Source organism: Sesamum indicum, linkage group LG11 (genome assembly GCF_026168435.1).
Source record: "Sesamum indicum cultivar Baizhima isolate 11 linkage group LG11, ASM2616843v1, whole genome shotgun sequence".
Classification (NCBI taxonomy): Eukaryota; Viridiplantae; Streptophyta; class Magnoliopsida; order Lamiales; family Pedaliaceae; genus Sesamum; species Sesamum indicum.
Window position 1 is genome coordinate 7,515,609 of NC_142667.1, and position 26,094 is coordinate 7,541,702.

Sequence of the window (26,094 nt, forward strand, 5' to 3'; positions counted from 1 at the left end):
ATCCTTACCCGCTAAAGACTGTTTGTTTTGATTATCTCAATTTAGCAACATGCGCCATCAATTTCTGTAAAATAATTCACGTCAAACATTATAATATATTTTTCTCATTTTTTAAGGCGTGATTTTATTTTAACAAATAGTAGAAGAACTTATAAATACTAGAGTGTATATTATTATTAAAATTACACAGTACAGAAATCATAGCATAAATAATAAAAATAGAGATGATAAAGAGATCATAATACTTGAAAAAGAAAACAATAAACATAAGTATAAAAACCCTTTGTATTCATGTTTTACTTCGGAGGGAAGACAATTAAATTGAACAAAAAAACCCGATATAATTTTTCGGTAAGAAAAGTTGCCGCAAACGAGTGAAGGGTGCGTGGTGCCAAGAAATGTATAATTGAAGGATACAAAGTAATATTTTGTAATTTGATGTTGCATTGTGCAAATCCTGTACAATTCGAGGTGCAAAATGCAAATTGTCCAACCTACTTGGCATCGTAATAGAGATTTTTGTCTCTAAAAGTGTCGATTTGTATCATTCTATTTAAATTTAATTAAATGGAAAATACGTATTACGGAAAATCTAAAATTTGGCATATTAGGTCAGTTTTCAACTTCTGAATCAGTCATGTACACATAATTAAATAGAAGTTAATTATACCAATACTCAAAGAGAATTTTTTTAAATAAATATAATATTTATACTAATTTATTTTGCTTATTAAATATACATATATATATATTGCAACACATAAAAGGGTAATATATATTCAAAAAACAATAATTAATATTTTTCTTATTTTATGAGAAAACTCAATCATGTTGAAAAGTAAAAGTAAATATATATGAGAAAGTTTGGTGTTTGGTTAGGGGAAGAGTTGGAGGGAAAGTAAAACTCGATGTATATCAAATCTTTTCGAAGTTCAATTTTGTTTCCCTCCAAAATTGGATGAGAAAAAATGAAAGTATAAGGCCAAAAAGACAAAAAAGTATATATTTTATTTTTATCACTATATTGACTATATATATATATATATATAATTTTTCTCCAATTATTTTCTCATTCCCAATGATAATACTATACGTAAAGAGAAAAGATAAAAAAATCGATGAAAAACTACTGGCATAAAAGTTAATGATGAGTTCTTTTAATAAAAATCATTCTTGTTCTTGTTTGATAAATATATTTATTAATAAGATTTAAAATTTTTGATATACTAAAATTACATTAGTATAATATTAATATATTTATTTTCTAATACAAAATGAAGAGAAGGGTTATTCAGTACAATTATAAAAAAAATAGAATTTTCTTCTCAATGTGTTTTCTTCGTGCGAAACAAGTGGAAGTATTCGAGATTTATTTCCCTTTCAATTGTACTAAATAATTTTTTAAAAAAAAACTATTATTTTTTTTCTTCCTTTCATTTGAACCAAATAAATTCGAACAATTTAATTAATATATCGATATAATTAAAAATAAATTATTATAAATTCACCTAAAATGTGATGAATATCTAAAAATTTAATCTTAAGCACGAAAGGATAAGATATTATGGGGAGTTTGTCTTTGTTCATGATTGCATATGAGTTGTACATGTTAATGCATCTCATTGAATGAGGAACCGTATCCATAAGATATCGCATGTCCCAATGCCAGAACACCATTTGCAGATGCCCGCCGCCCAAGCTTTAATGACTTTTGTTTTCAATTATTGTATTATTATTTGGATTTTATTTACATCAATACATCAATATATTAATCAATCAAAAATAAAAATAATACATTATAATAAATTCAAATAACATGGGACAAATACTTACACTACTAGAAAAAATTTTATGATTAAAAATAAAATATTTTGATCAACTAGTTAACAACGGCGATTATCGATGCTCATGTTGCAGAAAAATATAATATTAATGATAAAATATACTTCAAAAATGTAATATTTAATAATGGCTAATTGTCATAATTAAAAATAAAATAATCATAGCAAATAGTTATTGACCACATCTATACAATGGTTGTTGGCCGTGGTATCGGCGAGGATTGGGAATCCTCAGTGGTTGGTGGAAGTTGAGAGCTTTCATGCATTGGCTGATCATGATAAACCTATATATATATGAAAAGAGAAACAAGTTAAGATCATATGCTGGTAGTACTGGTTCAACACTGCCAACATATGCTTGAATCTACAAAAAAATAAAAATAAATAAATAACCAGCTCAGCACTTAAAATCTGTCAAAAATGTAAATGAAGTTCGAAGTAGATTGCACTTCCAGGTTCATTTTGAGAATCCTGAGTCAGAGGTGGGCCTTGAAAACCTTGAATGATTGACTAATCTCCTGAAACCTACAAATATACAAAGCAACAACAAGCATCTGTAACATTCAATAGGTTTATAATAAAGCAATAATAAGTTGAAAATATCTGAACTGAAAACTCACCACTGGTTCTGCTGGAATTGGCTGATCCTTCTTCTTACAGTATTTTTTGTTATGTCCAGTTTCCTTACAATGGCTACATGTAATGATCCATTGTTGTCTTTTCATCTTAATCGTAGTGCTCTTCCCTGGCCTCTTATTTTTGTACTTTCGAACAGGTTCATCGAGTTTCAATTTCCTTACTTTTGAAGGCCTGCCAACACTTCTTCCAGGTTTGGGAGGAATAGGTGGTCCCAACTGACTTTTTTCCCCCCCCATAAATTAGACCCATTGACTGGAAATATAGCATGCTCATACACTTTGCTGAATGTTTGAACCCAATAATACTTATCAGCATAATCTTCAGGGTTCTTTACTTGACTACAAATTGCAGACTTTGCATGCTTGCAAGGGGATACCACATAAATCTCATTTTCTACATGAGCATGAATGTTCCCAAGATCCACAGTATATTTGGAACCATCATACCTTGAGATTTCATAGTGCAAGTCTATTAACTTAATAGGTATACAATCACTAGCTTTCGCTATATTTTTCTACACATCAACCACCCTGTCAATATAATGATCTAGACAAATAAATACTAAGTCATCTGTAGAACATTAAAGTTGAAATCCATGCTACTCCAACTTGTAGTACATCTTATACCCATTTACATACCCTAACTTCAAATACAAATGATCCAAATAACTTAGACAAATGCAATTTATGTCTACATAATCACAAACAACAATTAACCCCCCTTTATAATCAACAGGACCAGGATTACTACAAAATTGTCCACCATGATTCAATTTCAGAGTAACAACTGGAGATGAATTATCTGAAATAATTAAAACAAGTAGTAAATATAAATCAGACAGTATAGGATCAATATATATACACAAAAAAGCTGGAAAAGTGGCCAAAAGTATTAATTGCCAAAATTTTCAAAATATATACACATATGTCAAGTAAGGGACCACCTCATTGTAGCCATGTGAAAGTAGCAATAAAGGCTCAGTTTTTTAACCAAAGATTCTTTTTAGCAAAACAGAGAGGAAGGTATATCTCGGGCTAAGAATCAGAGTAAATAACAACAAACATTCTCACTATTCTACTATTTATGGTGGAAAAACAACAACTTCAATTCAAATGTGTATACATACTGTAATCGGAAGGAGGGTTTTCATTTTCTTTGGGGTCGTGTAGAGCCATTTCAGTTATCCACAATCATCGAATCCTTGTCTTTAACAATGACCGACACATCACACTTCACAGAATTTCAAAAGGTCAAGGAATAGGCGTGTTTCAAAAGAAAACAAATCAAGGGCATTTTTCTCTTGGATAGCAAAAAATTTTGAGGGATTCTCTTAGTTTCTAAGATGGAGTGAACATTTGGAAAATCAAAGTAAGAATCTCATAGATTTGCAGTGTGAAGAGAAGTGCAGCAACGCAGATCGAACATAGGGAAAGAAATTAGGGTTTTTTATTGAAGGTAATTTTTGGGTTTTTACTCCAAAATTTTCAACATTGAAGTTAATGTTTCTCAAACGTGAAGATCACGTGACTAACGGCCTGAAGGAGAGAGCAGCTAACGTTATAAATTGGACATAAATTCCTCATTGGTCCTCAACTTGAAAAAAAGAAAAGGTACATATGAGGCTCAATGTGCGAATTGGCCAGAGTGTGGGACCAAAATTGGAAAGAGGTACACTTATGGGACCAAAAATGTAATTACCTTTTAAATGTCTGGCTTTAGGAGGAAGTAGTTCGTCTTAGTCTAACTTGTATTGTGTTGTGTGTGTTATTAGTTTATTGATTAAAATAAGGTGAGAATAGTTAATTTAGAGTTTCTTCTAGTTTTAAACTTTCGTTTAAGCTAAAAATTGTAAGAAACTTCTTATCAACTTTTGTAATTTATTTGTATAGTTGTAATATAAGTTGTTTCCTCAAAGTACACTTCAACTTCAATTTTTTCTTTTCAATTTTCACTTTTATTTTGAACCGACTACCAACTTTTAGTACTACTTAACTTACAATTTTGTTTAAAATTTATTCCTACCATAGAAATTGAAACCATTGCAGACACGCCCTATATATATATATATATCCCTATACATATATATATAGACACACACACACCCCCCAACATATGCCCCATGCTATAGATTGGTTTACTTGAACTATAACTAAAATTATATTTGTTGGAATAAGTGATCAAAATTCAATTAGATTGGCGATTTTGAGAATCATTAAAGCAATCTTTATTTAAGCAATGTTATTCCTATGAATATGGTAAGTATTCGTCTTTAGCATATATCTGTTGTGCTTACCAAATTACATAAGCACTACTTTGAAGTCATAACAGATGCCCACAGACCACTTAATAACCTATGTAGTTGGTTGTGCATTAGATGGCAGCTATGTGATCAACTTCTGACGGTTAGTCTAAAATGTTTCAAATTGAGGACCTCGAGATTGGGCATCGAGGGTCCTATTAAGACTTTCATAGAGTATTCCATTCATTAGATAAGTGTCGCGTTTCATAGGCGACAAACGTTGGATGTTTATGCAATTTCAGTGGGTTAGATGACAAAGTGATCAACTAACTGAACTGACTCACGGGGATCATCATATGAAAGCCTTAGAGGTTTGATCGGTACGACTTGAGTCCCCAGCTTCGATAGTACATGAGTAGTTCTCAGACTTGAGGAATCACAACAATCATGTGCATACGATGACTGTATCTTGGATCTATGTAAGAGGTGATTGTGTCACAGACTGATCATTGTAATCCCTTCCAGTACAGTCGGAGTATGTAGCGAGGATGGTGAGTTCCAAGAAGAGGATCCGTTCCCTATTAGTATGTGACAGAGGTATCTCCTATACACTTGGAGATGCATTAACGCTCTATAAATGCCATAATTGTTGATCAAATAGGAAAAAGAGGGTCCTATGTCGAGAAACTTGGCGTGACAAGATCTCAAGTATTAAGCATGTCTATTCCAAGATGGGAACCAATACCTGATTCCATGCCCTTGACTATGGTCGAGAGACGGTAGAGGGAAGGCCCGTACCCGTATGCATTCAAGAGCCTAAATGTTCACATAGTAATTCACCTAGTCTTTAGTGATATGGACCGTTGCTAGACGGCCAACTATGGTAACGGGCTTTTTTGATTAAGGGTTAATCAAGAATTATTAAAGTAAATTGAACTTAATTAATAATAGTGTTAGACACTAGCCCAAGTTTAGCTAAAAGGTGAACCTAAAGAATCAAACACAAATTACCGAAAAGGAATAAGGAATTAATTTCACAAGTAATTGGATTACTTACAAAGAGAGATCCATTGGATGGAAAAGAGCCCAAAATAAATTAATGACATTAATTTATATTTGGGCTTGTCCTTGTAATTCAATAAGTTGGGTCTTATTAAATATTAAGGATAATTTGGGCTTATGAATTTAATTAGATAAATACAAGTTGGGCTCAATTAAATGAATTTTTATTAAATTGCATTTAAATAAAAATTCGTTGGGCTTGTGATTTTTAAGGAAAAAATTGGCCAAGCCCTATTTCATTGAGCCCATGACATGGAAGGAAATAAATAGCAAGCAAATTGTATTTTTGGAAACTGCAATTGTAGTCATTTTGAAAAACTCTTTATTTGGAATAAAGAGAAATAAACCATATAGATAAGAGAATGTATTTAGAAACATTCTTATTTATCAAACAAGTTATATATATATATATGTGTGTGTGTGTGTGTGTAATATAATTATTTGAAAATAATTATAATCACAATTACACACACAAAAAAAAACCTCCTCTCTTCCTAGCCATTAGACCGCTCCTTTCTCTCAATTCACTTGGTGCATTTTTTTCTCTCCTTCTCTTGTAGCAAAGAGGACGTAGAGATTGCGACTCCGGTGTGGTGTGGACGAATTAGAGGGCTGCTATGTTGGAGCCTCAAGTGAAGGACATTTCAAGGGACCTTGAAAAATGAAAGGTATAGTTTTTTCCGCCCTTGTGTTTTTCAGTTTTGATGCTTTTTACATCAGGCCCATGTATACTTTTATTTTAGTACATTGAATGCCCAGAAACTCCAAGGGTACACCCCATGAATTTCTTTAATTCTCGCGTTTATTTTTCATTATTGTGCATTTTTTTCATCGCTTTTGCTAGCGCGTTCTCGGGCCATACCACGCGATCCTTCAATATCTTTCAAAATGATAACTGCATAATCTGCCACATTTTTCTGAGGATAATGTCTTATTATAAAAGTTAAATGCTCCTAATCATATGGTATCTTTACATTTTCAACATGAAAAGACTTGATGCAAAGTAAAAATGGCAATTTTGAGCTAAAAGTGACAATTGAGGACAATTAAAGAAACAAGAGAAAAATGTGGCAGATTTACAAATTCGATTAGACGTGCCCACGCTTAACACAACAATCAAATCTGCAAAAGAAGGAAATGAGCAATTTTTGCTTTGAAGCTGGAATGATTACTGCACAAGTTTTAGGAGACCCTCTTGTGTGGAATGATTACTAGGATTAAGAGATTGATTAACTTTTTTATGGTAATTAAATATCTACTTCACTTTTGTATCCAAGTTCATGGGGTACTAGTTGTATAAATAGATATGTATGTCATATCTCTTAAATCATCTTCTTTCTATCTCTATATTTTGCATATATTACTGATTCTAGTGAAATTCCACTTTTCTCTTTTGAATTCATCAATTATTATGTTAGGCTAATTCTTTTCATTTTCGATTGAAGTTATGGTGAATGTTTGATTGTTAAATATTGTGAGATCTAATATATGTTTATTACTTTCTTTTAATGGATATTTTGTGCTATTCTCTATGCTCTCACAACAAATAATATAATTTATTAATGATATGGCTAATTATTCATTGTCAAAATTATTTGCCTAGCTAATTGAACTTGCAAATTCGTAATCTAACTTAAGTAAATTCTTATAGGAATTTATTTTTTTGAAGTAGGCCTTTCAAATTCTTAATGCTATTGATAAATTAAATATTATGGACGTTCTCAGGGTTGCTCATTAATTAGGGAATTAGCCAACGGACGATCCTTGACTGACGAAAAGATTAGAAAAGTTGAGGTCATTAGGTTGGACCAATGACCACAACTAATTGTCTATTTAAATAATTGTCACCTTTGCATCAATGATCAATAGTAGAATCAAGCATAGACTTGACTTTAACCAAAAAGTTTTCTCTTATATTTATTCATTCTATTTAATTTCACTTTTTATTAAATTACAATAAAAACTCCCCTTTTTTATTTTATTTGAAAAAATCAACTTATAACCAATCTCTATAGAATCAACCCTACTAATCACTGTCACAAGAGTGTTTGTAGGAAATTATTTTTGATGGTTTCGACGCCCATCAACTTTTGGCACCGTTGCTGCGAATTGGTGCCTTTAAGTTAATTTCTTCTTTGTTACTTATTTTTGTTACTTGGTTCTAATGCCATAATTTTCTCATGTAGTGAAATCGAATGTGATCCGAGATCGAGAAGATTGCATGAAGACTTTGAAAAGAAGCCAAGCAATGAGTCAAAGAGACATCCACCTCTTTCGAGCCAGAGTTAGCCCTAGAGCTAGTGGAAGCCTCAAGCGAGTTTGAAGATGAAATTATAGCACACAAAATAATTGTAATCATGGGTGGCCAACACTTAATAGTTTGGGGTTAGGTATGACAATCCACTCAAAAAGGTCAATGAGGTAAACATATCTTCAACTGATGATCGTTTAGGAAAACTTACATCACTTGTCAAAAGATTTGTTGTAGGAAATTTACAACGAATGAAGGCTTGTGGAATATGTAATTTATTGGACATCCCACCCATTTGTGACTTATGTTTTAAGAAGAAACCGCCGAGCATGCCAACTCTGTAGGAGGATTTTTTGGACCACCATAAAGAAAATGCGATCCCTATTCCAGAATGTACAATTTGGGATGGACAAATTACACTAGCCTTAGCTACGTTTCCGAACCTCAAACTTGGCCACCAACCTTAATTCGATCACAAACTAGGTACGTCTCTTTAGGATTTTGTGAAAATACTTGTTACTAACACTCAATAATTTCAACAAGAGACTTCTACAACATTCAAAACTTGGAGTCTCAAATGAGTCAATTGGCATCATCTGTGAGTCGATTGGAGTCCTAGGGAAAGTTATCTTCCCAAAGATATTGTTAATCCTTAAAAAAACACTGGTGCTATTATTTTATGCAGTGGAAAAGAGTTGCAACGAATGAAAGATGAAAACAGCATTAACCGTGGGCACTTCCACCAAGATAAAAAGAACAAGAAGTGAAAATTCCCTAAATGAAAACGGATGAGTCCAAAACAACCAACGATGAGCATCTTAAGTTGTTGATGACCAAACCTCCACTCTCAGAGATATTTTTACTAAAAAGGAGCAATGGGAGAAGGAAATACTTGAAATTGTTAGCAAAGTAGTGGTAAACATTAAGTTGATCGATTCAATCAAACGAATACCTCACTATGCAAAGTTTCTCATGGCGTTGTGCACCAACAAATGCAACTTGAAAGACTTTTATTGATCTTTTGGTGCAAGAAAAAGCTAAGTTTGATGGTAGTAAAAATTTCACATTTAGTTAAAGAACTATAAGAACAAACCGTTTCATCACAAAATAAGTTTGAGGAAGAATCCTCTCATGGACCTCAAAGTTCTCTTAGGTTCACAACATCGCTTGGTACACTACATTGAAGAAGTAAGATTAGAGTGCCAACTTATTCAAGTTGAGGTACAACATCTATTCAAAGACATTAAATAAAGGCGATACATAAGAGGCAATCCATGAGTTCTCTATCCTTTTCACTCATTTTTTCTCGATTGTTGTAAAATTATGTGGTTAACATTGGGTCTACGTAGGCTAAATCATGTATAAAGGACTCTGTGTCAACTGTGTCCACATTTAGCACGGAATGTAGATCAGTTTGTAAGACAAGCCACTAAGTGTTCCCACGTCTAATGCATCACACAATCACCATTGACAAACAAAGTGCAAGACTCACCTCCGCCCAACCTCACGCCATCATGTCCACCAATCCCTTGACTGTTCATGCATCATGCACTGAAGGGCGTTTTATTTTCTTTCTCTCATTAATTTTCATCCTTAAGTTGTATGCCTATATCCACATTGGGGGCAATGTGGATTTAACTGTGAGGGTGTTGAGTTGTTCGTGTTGGTAATTGGTCGGTGATGGTGAGTTGTATTATTGCTTGACGATGATGTGATGATGAATCTCTTGAAGAAAATATTTGTGGAACGTTTTTTATCCACTTGTGACTTGATGACACTGTATGCAAGGAAAATATATGCTTCACGCTTTAGATGATTCATGATTAATAAATTTATTTTTGCAATAATGACTTGAATCAAAATCTAACTGTATGAAGGTAGTGGATCGAACATACCATGTGAGGCTTTAAGCCCAAAACACTCATAAGATTATTTTTCTTGAGAGAAATGCTTTTATAACTTTGCATTCCTAAAACTTGCTTTGAATCATGTTGAGACCACATAAATATGCATGCATTTGAAAATGATAAAGGCACAAGGATTGAAACTACTTTTAGCCTAAAAAGACAACCACATGACATTTTGATTGTAGTGAATCCATTTGAGCCTTTAGGTCTTGTTTTGTTGATATAAGATCAATTATGAACCCACTCCGTCGTTCTTTAAACTTCTTGATTTTGATTCTTCCAAGCATAAGTAGACAACCAAAGAAAATGTGTAAGTGTTGCAAACAAAAGAAAAAAATTGATTCTCAAAACAAGTGTGGGGTTTGAATATTGTTATTTTTGTGCTTTAATTAAAGAATGTATCTAAAAAAACAAGTGGCGGGGTTTAAATATTGCGGTTTAACACTATTCAAAAAGAAAGTGCGGGAGTTAATATTGTTACCTTGTTCTCTGTCTAATTGCAAAAATGGATAAAGAAAGAAAAGATAAGAAGAAAAGTTGGCAAGGAAAAAGATACTGATACTCCCAACACATACAAAAAACACACACATAAAAAAAGAGAAAAAGACAAAATAACCTCTCCAAAAGAAGGGATAGTCCAAGAAGTCATGAAAAGTTTGGGAATCGGATCGCTAAATGAGTTACTCTTGGAGTTTTGATTAACTGATCACTTGATTTCTAGCTACTCTATTTTGTGTTTCTTGGACTTTAACCTCCTTATCCATAAATTCCTATCCCCAAGCTAAAGTCCCATTACAACCAGAGTCAGACACCTTTTTGATCTATGTGTGTGTATATTTCCAAGCAGTAGAGATGTGGTGCATAAGCGTGCATACGGTGAAGCATTGTCGTAGCAAGTATTGAGGAAAACACTCAACCATATATACTTGAGAAATTGGGAAGTGTTGAGAAGAAGTCCACTAGCTTCATATATTGATTTTGATGATAATCGTTGTGTGAAGACTTGTTTAAAAGCATGATGAGTTGCCTCCATCATGAGGTGGTTCATTTTTTCTTAAGTATACGATTACATCTTGCCTCGAGTTTGTTCACTTTTGAAGAGGGATTCAAATGCTAACTGATTCTATTTTTTGCTAGAGGACTAGCAGAATATTAAGCATAGAGGTATTGGATAAATCCATAATTAATTTGCCACATTTTTATGAAGATAATGTTTTATTGAAAAAACTAAATGCTCTTAATCATATAGTATTTTTGAATTTCCAACATGGAAGGACTTGATCATGTGGTACTAGTAGTATAAATAGATACTTATCTCATATCTCTTGATCATTTTCTTTTTATCTCTATCTTATGAATATATTATTGATTTTCTAATTGAATTCTATTTTTCTCTTTTGAATCTTCCTTTAGTATGTTAGGCTAATCCTTTTATTTTTCAATTGAAGTTGTGGTGAATGTTGATACCTAAATATTATGAGATCTAATCTATGCTTATTACTTCCATTTCGTGGATATTTGTATAGGTATATATATGGCCAATTATTCGTTGTCAAGAATATATGTCTAGCTAATTGAACTTGCAAATTTGTAATTGTTTGTTTAGTTCAATAATTAGTGACAACATAGCATAATTTATTATGTCATAGTAGTGCATTATGTTATGAAAAATGCATGATCTAATTTAAATATCTATTATAGAAATTTATTGGTTAAAATTAGACCTTTCTAATTCTTAACCCTGTTGGTAAATTAAATTTTGTAAATGTTCCTAGTATTGTTCAGAATTAAGGAATTAGCCGACGAACATTCCTTGGCTGATGTAAAGGTAAGAAAATGTGAGGTCATTAGGTCGTACCAATGATCATAACTAAGTTATCTGTTTCAAACAATTGTCATCTTTGCATCAATGATCAATAGTGGAGTCAAGCATAAACTTTACTTTTTCATCTCTTTATTAAACCACAACCCAAACTACTTCTTTTATATTTTATTCAAAGAAATCAACATATAACCAATTTTTATAGAATCGGTCCTACTCATTACTGTCATAAAAGTGCTTGTAAGAAATTGTTTTTGGTGGTTTCGATGCCCATCACAAAAAAATTAAATTATGTGAAAGTAAGTTAAGAATTTGTTGTGAATGAAGTCAATATATAAAATTATTTTTTTCTCAAAATTGAAATGCATTAATATCAATAAAATTTATAGAAGTTTACAACCATCAAAATAGGAATGAGGAGATATACTTTCAATAAATATAAGTTTTCATTAATTTTATATTTTCTTGACTTTTCAAATTATCGGATGTAACATAAATTTATTTCTATAAGATAATCGTTTTATGCTATTACCTAGGTAAAAAAATAAAATTTCAATATCATATTTTTTATTATATAATGTTACTTCACAATATAAGTTTCAGTCCTAAAATAATAGTATAGTATCATTACCTTTTACGAATTGTTTCTCAAAAGAAAAAGAAAAGTCGAATTTTACAAAGCTTTTCAGATAACTTATTACCAAAGGAGTATGTATCTAACAAAGTATTATTATTGATACAATTTGACCATCTTCAAAATAAAATTTAGTTTAAGTTTTATTATTAAATTAAAATCGAATTGTATAGCAACCCTTTTAATATTGTAACACCCCACTAGTGACAATTATTTTTATTTTAGTTTTGGTGTTACATGTCCTATTCTATCCCTATTAATGTGGGTAGAATTGAAAATTTCGAATAAAATAAGTAGAAGGAAAATCCTATTTTTAACACTTTGATGAATTCCAATGAGCGCCTATAGCTTTTTCCGTCATTATATTGATAAATGATGTATGAGATTCTAAAGAATTAGAGAGAATGACAGGGAGAGAAAGAGACAGAGAGACGGAGAGTTCATATCCCACTTCTTTCAGTTTTTTATAGCTTATTTATACTAGCATTTATGGCTTTCTACTTTATTCTGATTGATCCAAATGGGTAGCAGATCTGCAGGGAATCCTTCAAGTGGGCAAGGTCCATAATTTTTTTTTTAGTAAATGTAAATTTCATTGATTAAAAGTACAGTACAATACAACAATCCTCATAATTATGAGAACCTCTTGACATGCCAAGGGATCCGCCATAAACGATAAAGCGCACAAGTGCTAACAAAGAAAGAAAGATCAACACTCAGTATTCTCTGCCTCACGTCCTCGATAATAATGGCACCCACAATGGACGCCTCCCGGTTACCCCCATCAAATCGTCGAAAGTTACTTTCACGCCAAATGTGATAGACTAATGCAGCCAACAAAGTACGATATGAAGCTGATATACAGTGTTTCCCCCTTTATCTACACGCTGCCCATATGATATTAGTCGGCCAAGGTTGGTTAGGCCAATCAAAACGGAGGGTTTGTCGGATCATCCTCAAGAGTTGCTTCGAGTATCTGCACTGAAAGAACAAGTGGGTATGTGTTTTGGGAGTCCCTTCACCACATAAAACACAAGAAGTTCCACGGTGGGAGAGCCAAAGCTTGTCCAGGGTGGACAGTTTGCTGAGGATAGCCAGCCAGAGAACAAAGGCATGTCTGGGTATTTTGAAGGAACTGAAGAGTAGTAAAAACTAACCTACTTTTCACTCTTCAATCCCCATGAAAGACAGTCAGTGCTGCCATAAATAGGAGGTAAATTATGAAGAATCTCCAAGTATTCAATATCAGTGAGAAAAGGCCAGTGCCAGTGACCATCCTCCATCACCATAGTAACCTTGTCCATCATCAGTATGTTGGTAAGCTGTGGACCCCATGTGAAGCGATGAATAAGTGGCCCAAACACATACAATGGATCCTGCCATAAATAGAATGATGCCCTATCACCAACATGGTAGTCTATAAGAGGTTGTAATAGAGGACGAAATTGGAGAAGTTTACGCCAGCCCCAAGAGCCCCCCCACTCCGATACCGTCCAAATGGACGTCTCTCGAAGGCGGGTGTGGTGTATCCAGTTGACCCATATAGACGCGCTATCACCATGGATTACAATCCATAGTTCAAGACACATTAGTGCACGGTTAAGTATAACAATGTCTTGAACATCTTGGCCACCTTCGTCAACTGGTCGACAAACAAGCTCCCATGCCACCTTTGCATACCCGCTATTCGATGCTCCCTTTCATAGAAATGCCCGAAGTCGCTTCTCAATCTCCTTGATCTTTGGGCAAGATAAAAGCAGAGGCACTCAAAGAAGTAAGGACGGTGTTGATGATTTGCAATCGTCCAACATAGGACAGAAATATGTTCTTCCATCCTTTAATACATTGATTTATTTTGGCGAGTATCGGCTTACAATCTACAAGAGTAAGGCGTGAAGAGAGGATGGAAAAACCTAAATATTTCATTGGCAAGTGTCCCTCCTGAAAATTGGAGCACCGCAAGTAAGTGCCCCCAAATCCCATGTGCCGAACGGGAGATGATCAAGTAGCTCTTTTGTAGACTAACTCGAAGCCCAGACAAATCACCAAAAGTATCTAGTCCACGTTTGAGCACCTGCACTGAATGAACTTCAGCTTTGCAGAATAGCAATAGATCATCTGCAAAGCCTAACTGGAATAATCTCGTGGGCTCATATTTCCAGTGAAAGGAAAATTCCATGTCTTGATCAATCAACTGCTCTAGGATGAGATTCAATACCTCAATGATCAAAACAAATAAGTAAGGGGACATTGGGTCTCCTTGTCGAAGACCCCTTACTCCAGCAACGAAACCATATGGCTTTCCATTGATCCCAACAAACAATGAAGCGGTAGTAATACACTCCTCTATCCAGTGGATGAATTGGTTCGAAAAACCGAATAATTGAAGCACAGCAAGCAGAAAGTCCCATTCAACTGTCATAGGCCTGTCGTAGAACCACCTTAAAAGCACATCGAGGTGGTAATCGCAACTGATTATAACCTATGACCAGTTCCTGTGCCAAAAGATTATTATTGCAAATATAATGGCCAGGAACAAATGCCGTCTGAGAGGGACTAATAATTTTCTCCAACATCACCTAAGTTGTTGCACTAGAATTTTGGTAATGGCCTTGCAGAGAATATTGCAGCGTGAAATAGGTTGAAAATCAGCCACAGGTGTAGTATTGTGTACCTTAGGAATAAGGGCCAAGAACGTGGAGTTCACCTATTTCAAAAGTCTCCTAGTAGTGAAGAATTCAAGAACTGCCTGTGTGACTTTACCCCCAACAACAGGCCACGCTGCTATATAGAATCCTGAAATATAACCATTTGGACCGGGTTCTTTATCCTCAGCTATATCAAAAATAGCCATCTTGACCTCATTAGCCATCACAGGTCGTAGTAGGTCTTGTGCCTCCTCGTTTGTCACAATCTGTAGCGCCCATGGCCGAAGATAGTGAAGATCAATAAACCTTCTTTCCTCTCGCCACCCAAAAGATTTCTGTAGAATTCTAGGAATTCTTGGATCACAGCTTGGTGATCCATGTGTGTATGTCCCTATTCATCATTAATTTGAAAAAAACATCCCGTGGTGAGGCGTTTGGTCATTTTTCAAAAGAATACACGAGAGCACTGGTCACCCCCTTTCATCCATTGCATCTTGCCCCCCTGCTGTAGCATAATTTGCTCAAGTTTTGTTGCTTTCGCATAAACTAACCTGCAGTAATGTTCAAGATGTAACAGCAGCGGATTGTGTCTATCAGAGCTGACTAACCGTTGAGCTGTGGCCAAGAAGTCCTTAGCAAGTCGAACATTTGGTGATAAATCTCCTTTGTTTCGTCACTGTTTTCGAAACACTGACTTCAACGCTTTGAGTATAGTGTAACCAAATACAGCGAAATACCGACAATGTGATACTACCAAATATTCTGCACATTAGGTACAAACTGAGGTGAGAGAGCAAGATAGTTATCAAATCTAAACATACCTCTAAATTGTTGTTGTACACCCCCTTTTAGTATAAGAGGTGAGTGGTCAGATGTACGAGGTGGGAGACACATATAGGAGGCAGTCGGCTATCTATTCATCCATATATCAATAATAAGTATAATGTCCAAGCGCTTCCATAGACTACGTGGATCAGTACTACAGTTGTACCATGTGAACCATTCTCCTTGTAGTGGTAATGGAAGCAGACCGGTATCCATAATACAATAATTAATCTCCTTGCTGGCTAATTGGATGTCACCAGAGGTGCCACACACCTCACTAGTGTCACGGACAGTATTAAAGTCCCCATCCACAATCCACATCTCCATAGCACAACGCCCTGCGAGTAAACTAAGAGCTTGCCAAAGCTCTCGACGTGTACTGATATCATTTGCACCATAAGCCACAGTACACATGAACTTGACAGTGAGTAAATTGCATCCCAATATCCACAATAGTGATATCAATGTATTCCTCATCCCAAGCAATCCATATACGATTTCCAGAACTCGTAGTATCAACAAACCATTTCCATTTAGGCAAAGTAGCTAATTTATACGTACCGCATTCTGAGATTGAACTCGCGTCTCCAACAGACCAATGAAATGTAGCCTGAACTCCGCAACTAGGTCAGTGACTACTAATTGATGGTCCTTCCGATTCAGGCCCCGAACATTCCAAATAGTTGCATTCAACATGGGTTACTATTGGAGGGGCTGCATCTATTAGGACCTCGGGATCTGTCTACTGCTTCAGTATCAAGAAGAGTGAGCACATCAAAAGCGTTATGCACAACAATGGCTTCACCTTTATCACATGAGTCCCCCGTGAAGGAGACACCATGCGTTTGGCCGTGTCTACAGTATGTGGAGTTGGGTCCTCCATAAGTTGTGTCTCTCTGAGCGTAGTAGTTGCATTCGTTGGCCATGCACACTGAACATAAATGGAGACCAGCGGTTTAGAAGGTTTGTTTGCAAAACAGGCCTTCGTTGCATGTCTCAAGCTTATGCAAGTGGTACATTTAGGGGGTAACCACTCATATTCCACATCCACCTTGCATGCAACCTCACCACCATCCTCAGTTGGCGACATAATAACTAAATATTTTGGAAGCTTAGAATTGATGTCAAGCATGACACACAAAAGGGAAATTCGGTCTAATGCATGAGCGAGTGATAGCATCCGGATATAAAGGCTTCCCTATTCCACTAGCCACTGTACTCAATCCATCATTGGTCCACAATTCAATGGGCAAGTGCCAAAGCTTCACCCACACTGGGACTTGGGTGTGTTTCAACTTACGCAACACAATGTCCAGTTCTCATTTCTGCAACACAATGCGTTTGGCCTTGGAATAGCCACGGCCTTCCCTCAATAACCTCTTCCATAGCCATTGTGTTTTCAAAGCGAAAGAAGAAAAATCTATTTGATGTAGCCATAACATCACTCAAAGTCGGCCGTAAGGACTTAAAAAAATCTTTGAGATGGTGAAAATAAGGCCACTTGCCCAAGAAATAACCAAAGGCCATAGTGTTTCAACAACGAGAACCATCCCGGATAATATCCAAAGTAGGCCGAATGATAACCTCACCATTCTGCAACGAAGGAGGAATATAGGGTAATGTTTTACGTGTCAAATTATGAAATGCATCAGCAATTTTATCACTCGAATCCATAACATTCAAGCATGGTTGCAATGGGATATTACCTAGATAAATGCCGGTGGGTGGCAAGTGCTCACGGTTCCCAGCCGGAGATTGAACGACGGTTGCTCCAAGTGTGGCAGGTTGAATCGGTGGCTGGATATCAGTGTTTCCCATGGTGATCGACAGACTAGGAACCCTAGCACCCGAATTAGGGTTTTCCTTTGCACTAGGCACCGCCAACAAGGGAGGGAGTGGTGCCGCTGTTATCGTCGAGGTCGACGACGAAGCTGGGAGCAAATTCCGATGGGCTGTGCGGAGACTTCTTGCCCATGGATTGCTGTCAATAGGGATCGGCTTGACGGATGGGATGGGGCCAACTGTTGCTTCCCACTTCTTCAAACGCTCCATTAATAGAGGATTGAGCTCCATCATCAATCACCTTATGTGCTAATTGAAGAAATTCAGCAATATTAAACGAATTGCGGATATTAACCCGATCATCGCCATCGCCAGTATCATCATCTTCATCATGCATCGCTACTCAATCGTTGCTGCCATGGATGGCTAGGTTCACCCCAATAGTCACCGGCAGAGGCTCGTCGCGGTAGCACACAAACTGCCTGTTTTCACCAAGTGTGTTGTCATCTAGTCGTTCATGCACGCCTGTGCTCGTAGTGCTGCAAGTTCCAACCATGGGATCACCTTCTCCCCGACTGTCGTCCCCATCCGCCGAATCACCCAAGTCGTTCGCCGCTGCATCCTCATCTCTGTCGCCAATTCAGCCATGAAAATTCCCCATAAAGGTTAGAGTGTTTGAAACGTGAGGTGTGGTAGTGTGTGTGAGAGAATAATTAGGAGAGTCCATCTCGATAGTATCCCCTCTGTTCTATATATGTATAAGGTGCATGAATTTTCCAAGCTCATATAGTGTTGGTTCATTTTTTAGGTCGTATAGTTCAGGCCATACGGTTCTTGTCGTATATTTTTAGATCATATGTTCAGGTCGTATATTTTTAGAGTTCTAACGTTTTTAAGCTCAAATAGATGAGCTCATACGAAATGAGCTCTAACTTTTTAGACCTCTAATCTTTTTTAGTGTTCTAAACCTTTTTGGAGCTTTAACCATTTAGAGCCCATGTGAAATGAGCTCTAACTTTTTTACTAGAGCTCTAGTAGATAAGCTTATGTGAAATGTTTGTTCAGATTTATGCAGGTATTTATAAATTTTTTATTTTTTATTTATTTAATATTTCTTCCCTCATCAAGAGTCTCTCAGTTTCTTTTTTTACTTTAAAAAAATAAAAAGGAAATTATTTGTTTTCAATGGAAACTTGAGGAGTTTATCCTTTCTCATGCTGCCACAATTGCAACAGTTATAAATGCCAAGGTGGAGAATTCATGTTTGCCAAACTTGAATTGATAGCAACTCATAACTCAATTTCCACTTAGGCTATGATAGCCATTTTTTTTTTATTGTGTGTCCATTATGTACAGCCTTTATCTTTCTACTTGTTATTAGGTCATTTGTATCCCTCTTTCTTTAGGTCTTCTATTTATTACACTTCATCTGGCGGACTTCCACTTACGTCGTTCGATTTCTCCACCCTAATTCTGGTTTTGAGCCCATCATTTTTCAACGGTTCATTGTTGAATTCCATAATCTCAAAATCTTCTACTCTGATTGTGTCGCTTCATATGTAACATGGAGGAAATTGAGAAACTAGAAGAGGTCAGATTTTTGCAAGTCTTTATAGTATTTTTAGTTTTTGGTTTATTTAATATTTCTTTCCTCGTCAGCTATAAATTTGATGTTTCAGGGGGCTAGGTGGACACAACTCGCTCTTGCATCTTACATTCTTATTTTTTCTACTATATACATTTGGCAACTTGATAAGGTCAAATTCTCTACTCTTTTTATGACCGCTCTCACAATAGAAGACATTGGTTCAAGCCTTCTTCGGGTTTGTCTTGTGGTGATGGTGGTGATCCGATATTAGCTACACGGTGGAAGGCCATCACGATCTTAGAACAGCATCAAGTAACTTGGCTACTACAGGCTAGTCGTTTTTAAATTTATATATATATATATATATATATATATATATTGCGCACATTTTTTATCTTGATTTGCTTAAAGCTATTTAAACATAAACTAGTATTTTCACAACAATCCAAGATCATGATATCTTAATTTTTAAGTAGTTAGATTCAAAGTTACATTTCTATTTTTCTCTAATACAACTTAATATTGCTTTGAAATACTTATTCATTATTCTCACCATCATTGTAACAAACTTGATCATATTGATATGCATGTGTTCACTTAAGGTTTCATATTCAAGGTATTGTTGAAGAATGATCTTTGGACGTCAAATCGAGTTTATTCGTTAATTCTGAAATTCTGATTCGTGCTTGTACAAAGTTTTTATATTTGATTCTTATTTTCAGATTTTGAAAAACAAAGAGAACACATTCTATGCATTAGAATTATCTTACAGTAACAAATAATTATCTTCATTAGTTCTTGCATACAATTTCATTCAGAGTAGTTTTCTAGAAGAACAAACTATAAAAAAATAGGTATTAAAGATGAAAATTTAGAGACGAAATCAAATCTATCTGTATCAAAGATGGATTTAGAGTCCAAAACTTTTCTTTATGATAAATTATTAATAATTTTTATATCAACGACGGACGGATATATAATTCCGCTAAAATATGTTATATTCCGTCTCTATTTCCGTCTCTGATACTATTAAATGCTTGCTTAAAAAATCGGGATGGCTGGCACTTAATGTTTTTTCTCACCAGCGACCACCCCTCTTTTCTTCTCCTTTGACTTAATGTTTCTCTCTTCCCAACTCCTTCTTCTTCGCACCAGCGATTATTAGAGGTGTTCATAATTCGGTTAAACTGGCTGAATCGAGTCAAATCAAAAATTCGATTCAAACCAAAAATCGAACTGAAATATTCAGTTTAATTTTCATATTTTTTTAAATTCATTTGGATCAATTTTTTTACAGACTCAATTAACCAAACCAATTCGAAAGATCGAATGTTTTTATATATATATTTTATTAAATATATATGTATTCTCTATTATATAATATATTATATATTATATGTTATAATAATTATATCAATAAATATATATATAAAATTAAATTGAGAATTGACTAATTTGACTCATGCATGACTTGAAATTAACTTGAGAACCTCTCTCTCCTCTAACTCTCAACTTGAACCCTCTCTCCCCTCTGACTCTCTCTCTCATGGCAGGAGCTGAAAAGAAAAAAGAAAGGAGACCTTTAACTCTCTCTCTCTCTCGCGAACGGCTCCGATTCCATTGGCACAACTTCTCTCCAACACCATTAATAGGTAATTTTTCTTCTTTGTAATTTTTTTACAGTTTGTAGAAGAAATTCGAATGCTTTTAAGGTGTTGGTTGAAATCCCTTATTGAACACCCCTATCTTCTTCTCGCCGGGATATTTATTCTTTTTGCTGAAATATGTTGAAAAATGAACGATTTAGCTGATTCACATGCGAAAGATTCCCTATTTAAGCATAATTTGACTCCTTAATCTGAATAGGAGCAAGGCAGCGGGTGAAAAAAGTTTCAGTTATACGAAATCTTTGCCAAAAGGTAGCTTTTGTTTTTCTAATCTTTTATTAGAGAATAAAAGGAAAAACCCACTAACTAAATGTATCTGTCTAATCTACATTTCTATCCTGAGATGTAGGTGTTTTCTGTGAGAATCACATGCTTCTGACTCCTTGTTCCCTTTCAGATTAAGTGAATCAAGTAATGTTGGAATCAAATGATGATTGTGTACTTTTCTTTATTTTACTTATTTAACTCTCTGGCATGGGTCTATAATCTGTCTATATATGTTCTCAATCGGTCTATCATCATTTAACATCACTGTGTGAAATCTTTTCTTTGCTTGGACATGGCAAATTTTATGTAATGTGGAAGCCACAAGTATGCCTTCATTAGGTTTGCTTGAGCGCTTGAAGTTCATAGCTAGCACTTGGGAAAGAAAATAATGGCAATTTCTAAAAATCATCATGTGCTGTCTGGCCTAGTGTGTTGCAGCAAAAGATGGTTTATTTCATTCTTTATGGCACTCAAAATTGACATGTTTTACTGTGAGATTTTGTGAGACATTGTGGGTCCTATGTGTTTAGGAAAATCTAATTTTCATTTGAGCTTTTTATATGCCGCTAAAAATTAAAATTCCAGTTTTTCAGGTTTTATGCATGCATGTTTTTCCGCTCTAACACTTGATTCTCGCATGATTATTTGTCCCCTTGACAGGTTGGAATCACCATCGCTGCTCGCAAATATGATTTTGATGCTCTGGCACCTTTCCAAGTTTCAGATATATTGAATATCCAACCAGTAGTGAAGCATTCCATTCCAGTTTGTTCGGAAGCAAAGGATCTGGTTGAAACAATTAGCAGAGGTATGGTATGTTCAGATGAATGTTGGGATAAATATACTATAACAATTAGTTCATTGGTTTTGTCAAGCTCATTCAAATATCTACCTTTATATGATACAAAATATGAATATGGATGGACCTTTTAGATATATTTTAATATCAGATTAATCTATACCTGATCTAGAAGGGGCAACAAATTAGGGTTTGGATGTTTTTCCCAAAAGATAACAAATTTCGTAGTAGCTATTTCATATCAAGAGCTTTTATTCAAAATTATTCAAGATCTTGACAATATATTCAAGAGCTTTTATGTCTTACTATTCAAATTTTCATAGTAGCTGTTCAAGAGCTTTTCATTGCTTTTCTCAGGGAATGCGCAGTGAGGCATACACGTTATTTTCTGAAGCTTTCACAATTCTCCAGCAGGTGCAGTTAACAATGTTTACTCCTGGTACGATCTCTTAGCTAGCTTTCATTATTTTAGGACATGTAACTAACTGGAGACAAAAAATATGCATGTGACTGGTCCAATGCATCGAGAAGTTGCAAATTGTTGCTGGTAATTTGTAACACTGGCTTGTAAAATTATCAGGATTTTGTTATTCTTCCTACATAGTTCACACGATGACTATTGAATTACTATTATTATTCCTAGGCATTGAAGCCTTGGGCTTTCCCTTTCTTGTTTAATTAGTCTAAAGCTTATTCTAAATATTCACTCTGATATACAGCTACTTGGCCATGGTCTTGTATCATGCTGGAGACATGGCTGGAGCAATAATGCAACAGTACAAGGAGCTAATCATGAATGAACGATGCCTTGGACTCGATCACCCTGACAGCTCACAGGCACGAACAGTTTTCCTCTACTTGTTTCAGTTTTCAGTGACATGGGTTATGATTAAATTTTCTGCAAAACAGATATTGAGTTACTATGTTCACCTATTCTTTGGAGTTGACCTATTGTAGTATCTAGTTACTTTAGTAGCCAATAAGAGACTTTATGGCTCTGGGATGTATCAAAATCAAATGGTGCCACATTTGGCTTGACAATTGGGGTTAAACCTCATCTCAACCCAATCATGAGTTTGATCTTTAGTTTCTTAAAGAGAACGCGGACGAATAAGTTGGTAAACTGGGGCACTTGGGAGTGTTTCTGTGTATGGATCATGCTGCTTCTGTTATCTGCTCTCATGTTAGTCATGAAACTTTTGTCGGGTCGTCTGCTGTTTAGATAGTATTGTTATCTCTGAAGCATATTATTTGCTACAGCTATGGGAATATGGCTCTGTTTTATCATGGTCTTAACCATACGGAGCTGGCATTGCGTCATATGTCACGTGCACTACTCCTTTTAAGTTTATCATCCGGCCCAAATCACCCTCATGTTGCTGCTACTTTTATAAATGTTGCTATGATGTATCAAGATATTGAAAAGATGGATATGGCCCTTCGATATTTGCAAGAAGCCTTGAAAAGGAATGAAGGACTGGTGGGAAAGGAGCATATTTGCAAAATGAATGACTATTGTTTTGTAAACTTTAGGAAAAAGAACTTGGTAAAAAAGTGATTGATTTTGAGGTACTTTAAAGATGCCATAAAAAAAATAAAGGAATTGGGGAATTCATCGACAACAAATCCAAAAGAATTAGTGGAAGTATAATTTGTCATTAGTATTTAAATATTGGTTAGCACATATATTGAGAAATTTTGTTAGACTTTTATTACATAAATATTCCTTTGTATCTAATGTATTTGCACAAGAAGAATACCTTGCAAAAATGGATTGTAATGATGTTTATTCCCAGTCTTCATTCGATATCTCAACTTGGTATAATAGAAAATTGCTTGAAACTACTCTTGAAGAGAGGGAGGAAGAGGCAGACCTACAAGAATAGTTCGAAAATCACTTCAAGATCTGGGATACACAAACCATCAATTTACTGGTAGGTCTAGACAGTAGGAGCAACAACATTTATCAAAGATCATTAGTTTATTTTTTCTGTTGGTTTTTTATGACTTAGTTTATGTTGATTTGAGTTATATTTTGACTTACTTTTGTTGGTTTGGGAGTGCAGACATTGATATTATTTGGTAGTATTTGGATAATAATATGACATCAATTGTATTATTATTGGTTGTATTACGAGTATTTTTTTTATTAATATTTATTGTTCTTGGTTTGGAAAATTCAGATTTTGGTATTGATTGAATGTATTTGATGGTATAATAATCATGATATTAATTTGGATACAAAAATTAAAAAAACTATAAAAAAAAAAACAAAATTAGAGACGGAAAATGTTGGGAGTTTAGAAACAGAATCAGAGATGGAAATTGGTAAGAATTTATAGACGGTTAGAGACTGAAATTTGTAAGAATTTATAGACAGATCAGAAAAGAAATTAGAGACCGAATTAACACAAAAATTTTACCTTCAGAGACGGGTTAGAGACGGAAAGTAATTTTATTTATGGACGGAATCAGAGACGGATTTCCAGTGGAAATCAAAGGCGGATTACTCTAAAACTTTGTTCTGGTTTGTCGATAGAATCAACGACGGAAATGTTCAATCTTGAAATTAGAGACAAAATATTTCCATCGCTAATATTTAGCCACTGGATTTTCAGCCTAGAGTTTCCGTCGCTATTTCATTTCACAGACGAAAATCATAGTATCAGAGATGGAATTTTTCGTCTCTGATACCCTGTTTTCTTATAGTCTTTTATTTTGTAATTGCATTGCTATATTAGAGTTTATACACAATCTTTAATATTATATATATATATATATAGATATATTCTTCTTATTATTGAATATTTATATTGTTATTACTTGAATCCTGCAACCTCCTTTATTTGCCTTATTATTATTTCCTAACTTGTTTTTATAATAATGATTTCTCTTAAATATGCTAATAGTGTTAACAGTTCAATGGAGCTAATTTTAAAAGATGGAAAAATCAAATGAGATATTAGTTAACAGTTCTAGGATTTATTTCTGCAATAGATGATAGTGTTGAACTATGTTCTTGGCATACTCGTGAAGAAGTATATTACCATTGTAATAATCGTATTTTAAGTGATTTATTATAAAGGCTCTATGATGTGTTTTATATTTATGTTAATGCTAAAGAACTTAGGAATGCGTTGGAAACTAAACATGAGATTGATGATTCTGGTATACAGATTTAAAGCCTATACTTTAATGAAATATGCTTTGGTTGATGGAAATTCTATTAATGAACAAATACATGAATTTCAAGATTTGTTAAGACCATTGGAAGAAAATAGTTCAAAATCTAGTGAAGATTATAAAGTTTCATGTTTGATTGATAAGTTTTCACCATCTTGGTCTAATTTTGCTTGAGGTTTAAGACATCATCAATAAGGTGTGTTAACTTTGACTAAAGCTTTAAATTCATTAAGAATAAAGGAGCAACATAGGATGAATGCTAGACAAGAAGAGATGAAAGCCAAAGTTAATGTTGTGGAGGATAAAAGAAATTATACTGAAATAAACTTCAAGCCTAGAGGTATTAAGTTTGAAAATGATAAAAAAGATTGGAAGAACTATTATCACCATAACAATACTCAACCTAAAATTCAAAATCATAGGAACGATAAAGGCAAAGAAATGGAAGAAAACATGTGCTTTGTATTTAGAAGGACCAATCATGTTGTTAAGGGTTGTTACTTTCGGAAAACAGGAAAGAATGCTTTTAAGTTCAACTTTAAGCCTAAGAATCAACATGGACAAGTAAATATGTTGGTTGAAGAGGGATTGTCTGTCAGGTTACAATCTATACCTTCATTAATAAACTTTACAGATCAAAATAATGATTCATGGATACACGTTTGTTTTCATAAATAAATGTTTAAATTCTATGAGAACTCAAATGTTGGAAGCGTGACACTAGAAAATAATAGTGGATATTGTTTATTGCAAAGTGGTTAAAAACTAGTTATGGGATTAAAAATAAAGTTGTAATCACTAGAAATATTATTTTTGCTAGAAAGGATTTGTTAGTAATGGATTATTTAAGTTAATATTGTAAGTGAAAGCAAAGAAATTCTAATTTAATTCTCAATATTGAATCTAGTATTTTATGACATGAAACATTGGGGCATGTAAG

The 26,094-nt window shown here is 34.5% G+C and overlaps 1 protein-coding gene across 2 annotated transcripts; it reads left to right on the top strand.

Moving 5' to 3' along the window:
* Nucleotides 1-20,726: 20,726 nt before the first annotated feature.
* Nucleotides 20,727-23,975, top strand: LOC105173369 (clustered mitochondria protein-like). Of its 2 annotated transcripts, XM_088875313.1 has the most exons (5): nt 20,727-20,890; nt 21,105-21,157; nt 21,833-21,985; nt 22,329-22,410; nt 22,691-23,975. In XM_088875313.1, exons 1-5 carry the CDS (start codon nt 20,785-20,787, stop codon nt 22,738-22,740), a joined length of 444 nt encoding a protein of 147 aa, XP_088731439.1. In that variant the 5' UTR covers nt 20,727-20,784; the 3' UTR covers nt 22,741-23,975. The 2 variants fall into 2 exon arrangements, 1 of the variants encoding a protein (XP_088731439.1); XR_016062760.1 differs by lacking the exon at nt 21,105-21,157 and having other exon boundaries at nt 20,733-20,890; nt 21,833-21,980.
* The last annotated feature ends 2,119 nt before the right edge of the window (nt 23,976-26,094 follow it).